General features: G+C 38.2%; 1 protein-coding gene across 1 annotated transcript in view; it reads right to left on the reverse strand.

Moving 5' to 3' along the window:
• The window catches only part of LOC138955896 (sperm-associated antigen 17-like), a gene marked incomplete at its 3' end in the record, with an annotated part of 106,398 nt that extends 100,029 nt beyond the window's left edge, over positions 1 to 6,369 (reverse strand). Inside the window, 4 exon segments of the mRNA XM_070327404.1 lie at positions 2,301 to 2,472; positions 3,422 to 3,613; positions 4,349 to 4,489; positions 6,195 to 6,369. Coding sequence (XP_070183505.1) covers positions 2,301 to 2,472; positions 3,422 to 3,613; positions 4,349 to 4,489; positions 6,195 to 6,287 — 598 coding nt within the window.
• Between the last annotated feature and the right edge of the window lie 5,409 nt (positions 6,370 to 11,778).

Genomic DNA, 11,778 nt, shown 5'->3' on the forward strand with positions numbered 1-11,778 from the left:
AAACCTCACTTACAAATTTGATGCATCTCGTCATTTTGGTCTAGACACGCTTTGTTTCTGTGTTTTCTGGCACTAAAGCAGAAGGAAACCAAAGTCTCATAATCGGTGATTACAGTAATAACAAATTTGGGTCTACTGGGTTCACAACGGTTGAGCAGATCGCGTGCGAGAGGACCCTGATGCTCCCGTTCCCCTGTCAACTAATGAGGCACCCATTTTGCGGCCAGCTTTTGAAGCGGAAGATCATCGAGTAGAACTCTCTGGATTGTTCCATATGAAAGTTGAAGTTTTGCTCTTTATACCCGCATGTACACTTTTTAATCTGAGTTCTTAAATTTTGATACAGCAGCTACATTATTCTCGTTTAAAGCGCTCTTCGGAAGTCTTTTTGGCTTGTCAGAGTTATTCCCCTTTTCCCCAGTTTTGATTTCCCTTTTCTTTTGTCAGATTGTCGAATATGGAACAGCTTTGATTCATGTAACATTCTTCAGCTTTGTAGACATTTTCGTTGTACCATTACCCAGCTACACTCTTCAAACATTGTACGCAAAGTTTTTGCTTAGTGCTTGGGTTCTTGGTGTTATGTCTCAGTTAAATGTATGTTTTGTATGCTTGTTGATTTGTGCTAGTTTATTCTATAATGAATTTGTAAAGCGCCTGGAGCCAATTGATGGGACTCGCGCTATAGAAAAGTTATTTATTATTATTATTATTATTATTTCAAAGAAGTGAAGATTTTCATGGTGCTTGACAAAAGACCCCGTTTTGAAGCACAACCCAAAAGTGACGTATTTTAAAACCTCGTCATTTATGACGTAGTAACCAAATGACGTTATCTTTTGGAGGTATACCAGTTAAATGTTTGGCCTTTCAAATGATATATTACTTTTTATGATCAGTGGCCTGAGACTTGTATAATCGGGGTTTGATCATTTTGTTTGGATCATACCTCGTATATATATATATATACCCTATTCAACACTTTTACTCAGAGTTCAATTGACAATCGTCAGACTTCAGTCACATATTTTACTACATGTTTTCTTGGAGTTGGAACACTTGAATGCAGTCACCTGAAAAGGCAACTCTTCATTTTTGCAAGGATCCAAAATTCACATGTTTTTAGATCCCAACCCTCATTTTCACAACACAATCTCACATAAAATAAACTTGAAAATAATAATACCAAGACCGTTTAGATTAAATTAAATCTAACAGACAAGGCTTATACAGTGGAGTCCGGGTACAACGAATCTCAAGGGAGATACATTTTAGTTCGTTATATCAGTAAATCGCTGTAGAGTTTTCAACCCTAAATGGCCTTAAGACAAGTTTTCCCACTCACCTTCAATGGATCGTACCATCGATCTTTCCTTGGAGAGTACAATCTCTGCATGTTTTCAACAGCTTCATAATATAATCCATAGAGGCATAGTTCAAATGTTCACTTTACTGTCACAATTTTAGAAGTAAAATTTTAAAAGTCATGTAAAAGCATGTACATATGTACATTCTGATCAATCTCCGATTTCATGGTGTCCACGAGTTCTGGTGCATGTACTACCCTGGCCAAGTTTCCTCTCAAGACATCAAAGATTAAACTCCCCATAGGTTAAACTCAGTCAGTGACCCGGGAGTGACCCGGGTGCAGGAAGTGTTTCCTCTCATAAAGGGGAACCACCTCTCATAGCTAAAACTGGGTCAATGACCCCTGGGAAGAAGGTCACAGTGTCTATAAACAAGGCCACCCAGCTATCACAATGGACCTGCCTTTGATCGCAGATCAGATCGTTGTAGCCTTGTGACTTTTCAGAGCACAGTCATAGCTTAGCAGCTGATTGGAATAGTGAAAACACAGCGGCGGTGGCTGTTCCGTGCACCTCCCGCTGTTTGTTCAGAGTTCGCTCAGAGTTCGCTCATCACGCGATGTGCACTTGCGTTTGTGTATTTTTGTCTTTGGAGACAGTTATTGACATCAGTTTGTTGTAGCCTTGTGACTTTTAGAGACAAAACGGCTCTGGGGCGATGAAAACGTGTTTGTTATAAGAGGGGTTCGTTATGCAAATGAGTTCAAAAAGTTCGTTGTGGCCGGAAAGTAACAAGTAAGAAATAGAAGGCTGCCGGGAAATCAATGGCAGTTCGTTAAAAGCGGGATTTCGTTATACCCAGGTTCGTTATACCTGGACTCCACTGTAGTTATACTGAAAATCTGGCCTGTACTGCTAATATCAAAACCACATGTATCATGTGTATATATACTAAACCCGCAAGAGTCATTATTTTCCAAACAGTTTCCTCACCAATGAATTTGTTCTCAGCATCACAATCTCCTCTTTTCTTCAGTTTGCTTCCTTCCTTAGCAGCCTGAGGCTCTGGAGTCTTCTTTCCACCACCTTTCTTATTCGGTGATTTTGCGCGAGGATCTTTGCCCGCTGCCTTGTCCTTCTTTGCTTTTTCCTTATCCAGGGCAGCCTGAAGGAGAAAAAGAAGAATTTTACAGTGTATATATGCTGGTGTACGCCCTTTCAGTCTTTGAAAATTCCACACACACGGTACATGTGGACACGCTGTATTTTTCTCACACCAGCAATCTATCCTGCAACAACTTTTCTCCCTACCTTTCTCTCTCTCTTTTTTTATACCACAGTTACACAACGCAAGCAGCACAGAAACAATTTCCTCACCCGTGTGGGCATGCACACACAAGTTCACACACATCCTCACTTTTCCTTTTCATTTCATTTCATTTTCATTTTCATTACTTTATTGTCCCATCGCTGGGAAATTCGGGTCGCTTCCTCCCAGTGGAAAGCTAGCAGCAACGGAGTCGCGCTACCCAGGTGTCTGCGTGTTTAGGTGTATTCAGCCACCTGCACTTATGGCAGAATGACCAAGGTCTTTTACGTGCCATTGTGATGACACGGGGTTGGGACATGGCTTCCGTCTCTGGGTCTGCACATAAAGTTGACCCGTGTCCGTCCCGGCCCGAATTCGAACCTGCGACCTTCCGATCACAAGTCCAGTGCTCTACCAACTGAGCTTTCAGTTACATGTACACTTCACAGTCCAAGGTACCAAACAGGCAAACTTTAAACTGAAAATGTTGGAATGCATGCATACATTCAGCTGAACAACAAAACATCCCAGAAAAACAATCTATCATGTTGGGGGATCCGCCCTGATATGGCCCTTCGTGGTCGGCTGGGCGTTAAGCAAACAAACAAACAAACAAAATGTTGGGGGATTGGTGACTCAAGTCCAAGGAGTGTATAACAATAAAACTTCCAAAAATTGCTGAAACTTTAATTTGATGTCCATTTTGGCAACATTTTCAAAAGAAAAATTCCTAACAACATAACATACCTGTGCTAGAAACCAATGTAACCTTTGAAAGTGAACAAGAGAAATCTATAATTCTCACCTTTTTGTCTACCTCTCTACGCTTGAGATCGGCAGCCTTGACAGCCAGGAGTCGAAACTTGATCAGCTTGGCAAGCTGAGGGAGGGGGACCTCATCTCCGGCATCCAGGTACAGTTTACACGGCTCACACGCCTCGTAGTAGGGAGGAACCTCCTTGGGTTTCTTGACCTTGGGGTTGCCGAGCTCACGTGCCTGGTAAGAAGTGGAACAGAAAGTCAAACTTAGAGTTTGGGTTATGCCTTGTCTATTAGTTAGTGTAATCTTGGATTTTGCAACTTGGGGCATGCAATGCATATTTGCACTCAAAGCTATTTCTCTGCTCCTGGTTTCAGCAAACCTGTGAATTTATTTTCAGGTAAAACTTGAGTTTTCAGGCAGTCAGAGCTCTGAATAATTAACAAAAACAAACTAAAAATCTACACTTTGTAATGTAATGCGCCCATGCACAGCTCTTTGAACCATAAAAAAACACTTTGTTTGCGTATTACCGGTATGTTGCTTTACGCCAGCAGTCGTCAAATTACAAAACATTATTTATATTTTAAGGCGCCAAAGACATTACCATTATTTCAACAGAACTGCTGAATTTCTTACATGATGGCTGATTGGTGACTCAAGTCCAAAGAGTGTATAATTATAACCATTCCAAAAATTCCCGAACCTTTAATTTGATGTCCTTTTGGGCACAATTGTCATTAAAAAAAATCCTAGCAACATACCTGTGCTAAAAACCAATGTAACCTTTGAAGTGAACAACAGAAAATGTCAAAGATGGTAGGTTACAAAAGACAGAAAGAATTAAAACTGATACATGTACTACAATGGATGCACACACAAAATATATCGTACAGGAAAAAACACACCAAAAAAAACTAAGCAAACATACCAACAGATGAACAGAAACAAACATGACAGCGCATAACTTACTTCATTGTACAAGCTTTCCTTCGAGATTATAGTAAAGAGGCGTCTGGAGCCAGAGTTGACTGCCGCAGACAAGATTTCAATGTGTTTGCAGTCTTCAACCTTGTTGCCAACAACCAGGGAAACATTGGGCTTCCAGTCTTCCTGCAGGGTAGTTCAGAAAGACATGCATTAGTTTTTAATTTTACAGTACAAATTTATGTCCACAGATGTTAATTTAGTATTATTCTAAATAGGACTCTTTTAGGAGATGCTGATGCCATTCTTGTGATGAAATAAAATGGCACTCAGTTGAAATAATCTAATAAGAACAAAGTGATGTAGGAGCTCTTACTTAGTTATAACTACAGCCAACATGTGTGCAACATGACCTTGTGTGATAGTTACGGGGAACCATCTCCTGGCAATTTAGTGAATAACAAGCATATAAAATAAACAAGTCGCGTAAGGCGAAAATACAACATTTAGTCAAGTAGCTGTCGAACTCACAGAATGAAACTGAACGCAATGCCATTTTTCAGCAAGACCGTATACTCGTAGCATCGTCAGTCCACCGCTCATGGCAAAGGCAGTGAAATTGACAAGAAGAGCGGGGTAGTAGTTGCGCTAAGAAGGATAGCACGCTTTTCTGTACCTCTCTTTGTTTTAACTTTCTGAGCGTGTTTTTAATCCAAACATATCATATCTATATGTTTTTGGAATCAGGAACCGACAAGGAATAAGATGAAAGTGTTTTTAAATTGATTTCGACAATTTAATTTTGATAATAATTTTTATATATTTAATTTTCAGAGCTTGTTTTTAATCCAAATATAACATATTTATATGTTTTTGGAATCAGAATATGATGGAGAATAAGATGAACGTAAATTTGGATCGTTTTATAAATTTTTATTTTTTTTTACAATTTTCAGATTTTTAATGACCAAAGTCATTAATTAATTTTTAAGCCACCAAGCTGAAATGCAATACCGAAGTCCGGCCTTCGTCGAAGATTACTTGACCAAAATTTCAACCAATTTGGTTGAAAAATGAGGGCGTGACAGTGCCGCCTCAACTTTCACGAAAAGCCGGATATGACGTCATCAAAGACATTTATCAAAAAAATGAAAAAAACGTTCGGGGATTTCATACCCAGGAACTCTCATGTCAAATTTCATAAAGATCGGTCCAGTAGTTTAGTCTGAATCGCTCTACACACATACACACACACACAGACACACACATACACCACGACCCTCGTCTCGATTCCCCCCTCGATGTTAAAACATTTAGTCATAACTTGACTAAATGTAAAAAGCAACTTTCTTGAAATGAACGATCAACTTTCATCCTCCTTTTTCGTGATGAATCTCACTTAAAACGAAGTTGTTCTTTGGTTCAAGCTTAAGTGTGTTTATTGTTGAAGACAGTATTGATACGCTTGGGATTTAACTTCTGAGTAGCATTTCATGAAACAGGATTCTGTGTGTGTGTGTGTGTGTGTGTGTGTGTGTGTGTGTGTGTGTGTGTGTGTGTGTGTGTGTGTGTGTGTGTTTGTGTACATGTGTGTGTGCTGTGTGTGTGCGCGCACCAAAGAATAATGTGCACAGAAAAAACACACATATAAAACACTTATTTTCATGTGTATCTTTGAACTCTTGCATCGATGCAATGGAAATATACAGTGCAATACAAAATATGAAACACAGAATAGTAACCACAGGATGACAGAGAAAATTATTCTGATTTTCAAAAGAGAAATCTTTCCATACAGGAAATGGATCCGAAAACGATGTCTGTGTGGTAACATACCCAAACAAAATTGTGATCAGATCACAATTTACTGTGGAATATGCAAAACTGTTACCTCTTCAAAACTGGCATTAGTGAGAGCAAGCTCCCATTTTGCACCGCCCTGATGTGCCGTGCCACTTTTGGCACGTTTCCCCGCCTTCGACATTGTCTCTGTCGCGTAAATTCACCTCACATCAAAGCAAAATCGAGGTGAAGTTTTTCAGTGGTTACTGAGCCGCCATGTTGTTTAGTCCAATGGTTGCTAAGTTGTCTGAGTCTGCGCACTGAGCTCAATCGATCACGGCGCTTCCGCTCAGACTTTCAAAGTTTGGAGAGTTTTATAAACGTTATAAAAAAAATACTCCTTCACAAATTAGTAGTACTTTTTTTTATTAGTTCTAAAACCAAGTCAATAAAACATTGTACTATTCTTCTGAGTTTGTCAAGATATCCGCTTCATGCACGAAAAGCTGGAGATGGCGGGTAAACTTGATAGATGATGTGCAAACATGTCGTTTTGCTTTCGGTTTCCTTTTCATGTGTGTATCTCTCGTCGTAATTAGACAAGGGAATATGGGTCCATATTATTCAGACTCTACTCACCTGTCCACCATGGTTTTCATTAACAATTCATTTGCTAGTCGCGAGCAAATTCTGTGAAGAGTAAACTGACACTGGTTTTACGTCCAGCAGGGCAGGCACTTCCTCCACATTTGGAATGAGAATCCGAGTCAGAATCCCAAATTGGTATTCTCGCTTTGTGTAAGAGGAAGCGGAAAGAATCGGTGACACTGGCAGCATCATTCATGTAGCAGCAGCAGCAGCAGCAGCAAAAACAACAACAACAACAACAACAACAACAACAGCAACAGCAACAACAAGAGATATAACTAGAAAGTACAATACTATTTTATGGATGAAAAATGAATTTACTTTCATTCACTTTGGAAGAAGATCAAGGAAAGATCGGGTGACATGGGAAGGCACACACAAAAAATGTTGGTTCAGGGTTAAGTGACCCCAAAAATAGGGTCGATAGATAGGCTTTTTTTCATTTTTTTTCTCAAAAATTTAGTTGACCTCATAATAATAATATAAAAATATCATAAACACCATTTTGTCCCAAGCCGGCTCTTGAATTGTATTGTTAATATTAGTTGTTACAAAGTTTAATAGTAAGAGTGTCAATGTTTCCCGCAGACTAAACTTCCAAAAAATGGGAGAAAATAAATTACTTTTTTTGTTGTTGAGACATACGGGGATAACGTCCACTCTTCCTACTACACACCTGTATGGGTTTAGTGGTCCTGGGCAGATTTGAGTGCACACACAAACACACTGACACACGCACATACACACAAACACACACATACACTGACACACACACACACACACACACACACGGCACTGTCACACACACACACACACACACACACACACACACACACACACACTGAAATGACTTCTTTTTTGGGGGGTCGGCTGGGAAATAAAAAGTCGGTCGGGTTCACTAAACCAACATATATTGTCTTTTTTGGGGGCCTAAATTTATTCAATCCAATAACTATGAGTGCAGTGAGCACTAGAAGCATTCACAAACGTTAAATGTGATAAGCCACATTATGATTTTGTACATGTTGAACACTTTGTTGATTACATAATTATGTTCGAACCAGTAGAGTCATGTCCAATTTCTTTTTTCTTTCTTTCTATTATTTCTTTTTTTGTACAATTATTGATACACTGATTTAATCTAATGAGCAAATAAATAAAGTACAAGTTGTGTGGGTATACCGGTGTACACACACACACACACACACACACACACACACACACACACACACACACACACACACAAATCTCTCAATAAAGAGCATGTAACGAGTGTGTGTGGTAAGGATGTCGTCTACAACGATACCGCACTCAACGGCATTCTGGACGAGTTACCTTTCAAGGGAGGTAAACATGGCAAACCCTTACTGCTTGGCCTTGATTGCTCCCCTTTGACAGCTCATAGATATCCTCTATGCACGGATTTAGCACCATTCTCGGGTCATTCCTGAGAACCAGCATATTAGAGTGTTTTTACTATTGTTCTCTTTTAAATAAATTAAACGATTTTTATGTTTTTATTTTGTTCGTTCGTTTTAGTGTTTACTCAAGTTGTTTCATTGTTTGTGTTCGAGATTGCGTGCTTATTTGTTTGCTCAAACGGCAGATTTGAGTGCACATGCACACAAACACACTGACACAGTTTGACTGACTTGTCTTTTCAGTTTCTAAGCTTGTTTGTTGGTTGGTTGGTTGGTTGGCTTGCTGGTTGGTAGGTTGTTTGTTTGTTTGTTTGTTTGTTTGTTTGTTTGTTTGTTTGTTGGTTGGTTGGTTGGTTGGTTTTTAAATCGCTCCCATCTTTTAAAAAGATGCAACAGATCTTCAGCACCGAAATAATCATGTATACATCATAGATAATAAAGTCGGAAACCAAACATGAATCAATCAGAGAATCTGAAGAACCACGTACAAGCACGCTGCACAGAATATTTCACCCATTCAGTCAGTTTCCAGACCGACAGCCGTGAAACCGCAAAGAAAGCAGACGAAGTAAACACAGGTGCCAGCCAATTTCAGACGATGGGTGTCAGCCTTTGTCTGTTGTGGGGGTATTTTGCACCCTTGCCTCCCATCCTGACCTCAGGTCAAAATGAGTTCGGCCCATTCTCTCCCTGACAGGATGCCTTGAGTTTCTTGTCTGGCAAGGAAACCGATTTTTTTTTAACATATTTAGTGCTTTTTGTAATACATGTATTATTGATATAAGCAGATTCGCGATCGTCGATAATGATTTTTTATGGTGTACAAAGGAATTGATATGTAAGACAGTTTCAAGCGAGCTATTTTTCGCGGCAGTATTTACTGTGCAAACAACTCTAAATATGGCAAAAGTGTCACGGGATATTAAATCAACCGTTTGGGTTCGGCGCTCACTCAGAGCAGACGATTTTTTCTGTAACCAGTTCACAGTGATGAAACCATATATTACGGTCTCCTTCCGGCAGCAGTCCCAAAATTTAGACTTGTTTTGACCTTAGAACGATGTCTTTATCATAACTGTGAAGATCAAAACGGAGATCACTGTCGAAGTCGGCCAATCTGCAATCATTTTCGTCTCGCGAACACTGATCTCAAATGTAGATCAATGCTCGCGAAAAACATATGGGAGATAAATCTGTATTCCTAGTTTTGATAGATTCGCGAGGGACTGTCGTGTCAAGTTCAAGTTCAAGTTTTATTAGTCCATAACCCCTGGGGGGATTTTGAACAATAAATACAATCAATACAATCATGAAATATGCTAATATAGTAAATAAAAAAATATTAAAAAATAAAAAAATTATGAAAAACTGTTACAAATTCTATTAATAAAGTCCAAAATATTCTATAGCAATTTCTTTTTCTTAGTAGCAAACAACTTTTTAAATTTAGGTGCATTAGGTTTTTTCCAATAGTAAGGTGGTAACAACTCAGCTCTTTCTTCTTTGAAAAAATCACAGACAAATAAATAATGGAAGTCATCACCTATGTCTTGTGATACACATTTGGTGCAAGTTCTTTCTGACCTCGGGATGTTAAGATAACGTTCTTTCTGCACAGGCAAATTGTTATTTAATGTTCTAAACTTCATCATTGAAACACATTGCTGATATGGCAGGTGTGTGACATAGTCTTCACATGCAAAAATATCTTTAAACATTCGATAATTCCAAATCATATTTTTTGTTCCAATTTCTGTAAACCATTTATGGATATACTGGTCATACAAGCTTCTTTTTACTTTCTTTTTAAACCATGCGCCATGAGTATTGAACATTTTCTTGAAAAGTCCAAAGGCCAGAGAGACCAATTTCATTTAAGGTTTTTTCAATAAAACATAAATAATTAGATTCAATCATCTTGTTGATATACAATTTATAAGTAAAGCAATACACAATACTTGAAAATTTATTTTTATGAATAGGACTAATCAGTTTATACCAATAGCAAAGCATTCTACATTTCATATTAACATCTAGTGGATATCTTCCAAGTTCACCAAATATCATAGCGTTTGGAGTTGATTTTTTTAGTTTGAAAACAATTTTATAAAAACGCAATTGAAGTTTAGTAGCAAGTTCACAGGAACCAAAACCCCATACCTCACATCCATATAGTAAAATTGGAGCAATCATTTTATCGAACAGGTCAACTTGTATGTCCACTGGCAGTGACAATTGTCTACAAGTACGCAAAAGAACAAACATTGCCCTTGAGGCACGATCATATAGATTCTTCTGTGCGACTGAAAATTTATTATTATAATTAATTTTAAGGCCCAAGTACATTACATCAAACACTACTTCGATTAAATTGCCATTATACGTAAACAATGGTTTATTTCTAATTTTACCTCTGGAAAAAACTATAACTGTCGTTTTGTTTACAGGGAGAGAATGAGCCGAACTCATTTTGACCTGAGTTCAGGATGCCTTGCCTCCATGTTTCTGTTTATAGCCTTACCAACTGACTTCGCACGTCATACTAATGTCACAGAAAACTTCGACGCTTTGCTGTACTTCAGTTGATAGTGTTGATTTTGAAGCGTTTGATACAATGCACACGTAGCCTACTTGCAAATTTTTGCTTTGCACCTTGTCATGAACACTTATAAACTACAATGTTTCATATAATGCACTTATGTACATAAACTTATACTGTTTTACTAATTATGTAAGTATGTAGTAGTAGTTATTATAGTAGATTTAGTCCCTCTTTAGGGCGAGGGCCAGATGCAAAAAAGTATACCAATGCTTATTCTGTTACCCTCGTAAAATAAAGAATTGTCATTGTCATTGTCATTGTCTCTCTCTCTCTCTCTCTCTTTCTCTCTCTCTTTCTCTCTCTCTCTCTCTCTCTCTCTCTCTAAAGTCAAGACTGCTTTTTAACAAAGGAATCTTTATGCATAAAATTATATCCGAAACTCTACCCCAAACCATTTGCTCAAAGTTCTCTTTGAAGAATTCACACCACCTTATGAAATTTAACACTCCTCTTCCTAGGATAGACTTATTTAAGTCTAGTCTAGTTTATTCAAGTGGCCGTCTCTGGAACGCTCTTCCGAATGCCTTACGGGAAGCTACCAGCACAGATTCTTTCAAAAACAAATATATATCCCTATTAATGAAAATAGTATATTCTTGATTGTTATGTCCTTTGGGACAGAGTCACTCACTTTTGATTTATAGTTTTGTTCACGAAATTATGATGTTCTGCATACTATCCATTGTCTTGCAGAGTTGAAGTACTATTGCATAGTATTCTGACTGTAATTGACTTGCAAATTTTTGCTTTGCACCTTGTCATGAACATTTATAAACTACAATGTTTCATATAATGCACTTATGTACATAAATTTATACTGTTTTACTAATTATGTAAGTATGTAGTAGTAGTTATTATAGTAGATTTAGTCCCTCTTTAGGGCGAGGGCCAGATGCAAAAAAGTATACCAATGCTTATTCTGTTACCCTCGTAAAATAAAGAATTGTCATTGTCATTGTCATTGTCTCTCTCTCTCTCTCTCTCTCTCTCTCTCTCTCTCTCTCTCTCTCTCTCTCTCTCTC

Source organism: Littorina saxatilis, unplaced genomic scaffold (genome assembly GCF_037325665.1).
Source record: "Littorina saxatilis isolate snail1 unplaced genomic scaffold, US_GU_Lsax_2.0 scaffold_395, whole genome shotgun sequence".
Taxonomy (NCBI): domain Eukaryota; kingdom Metazoa; phylum Mollusca; class Gastropoda; order Littorinimorpha; family Littorinidae; genus Littorina; species Littorina saxatilis.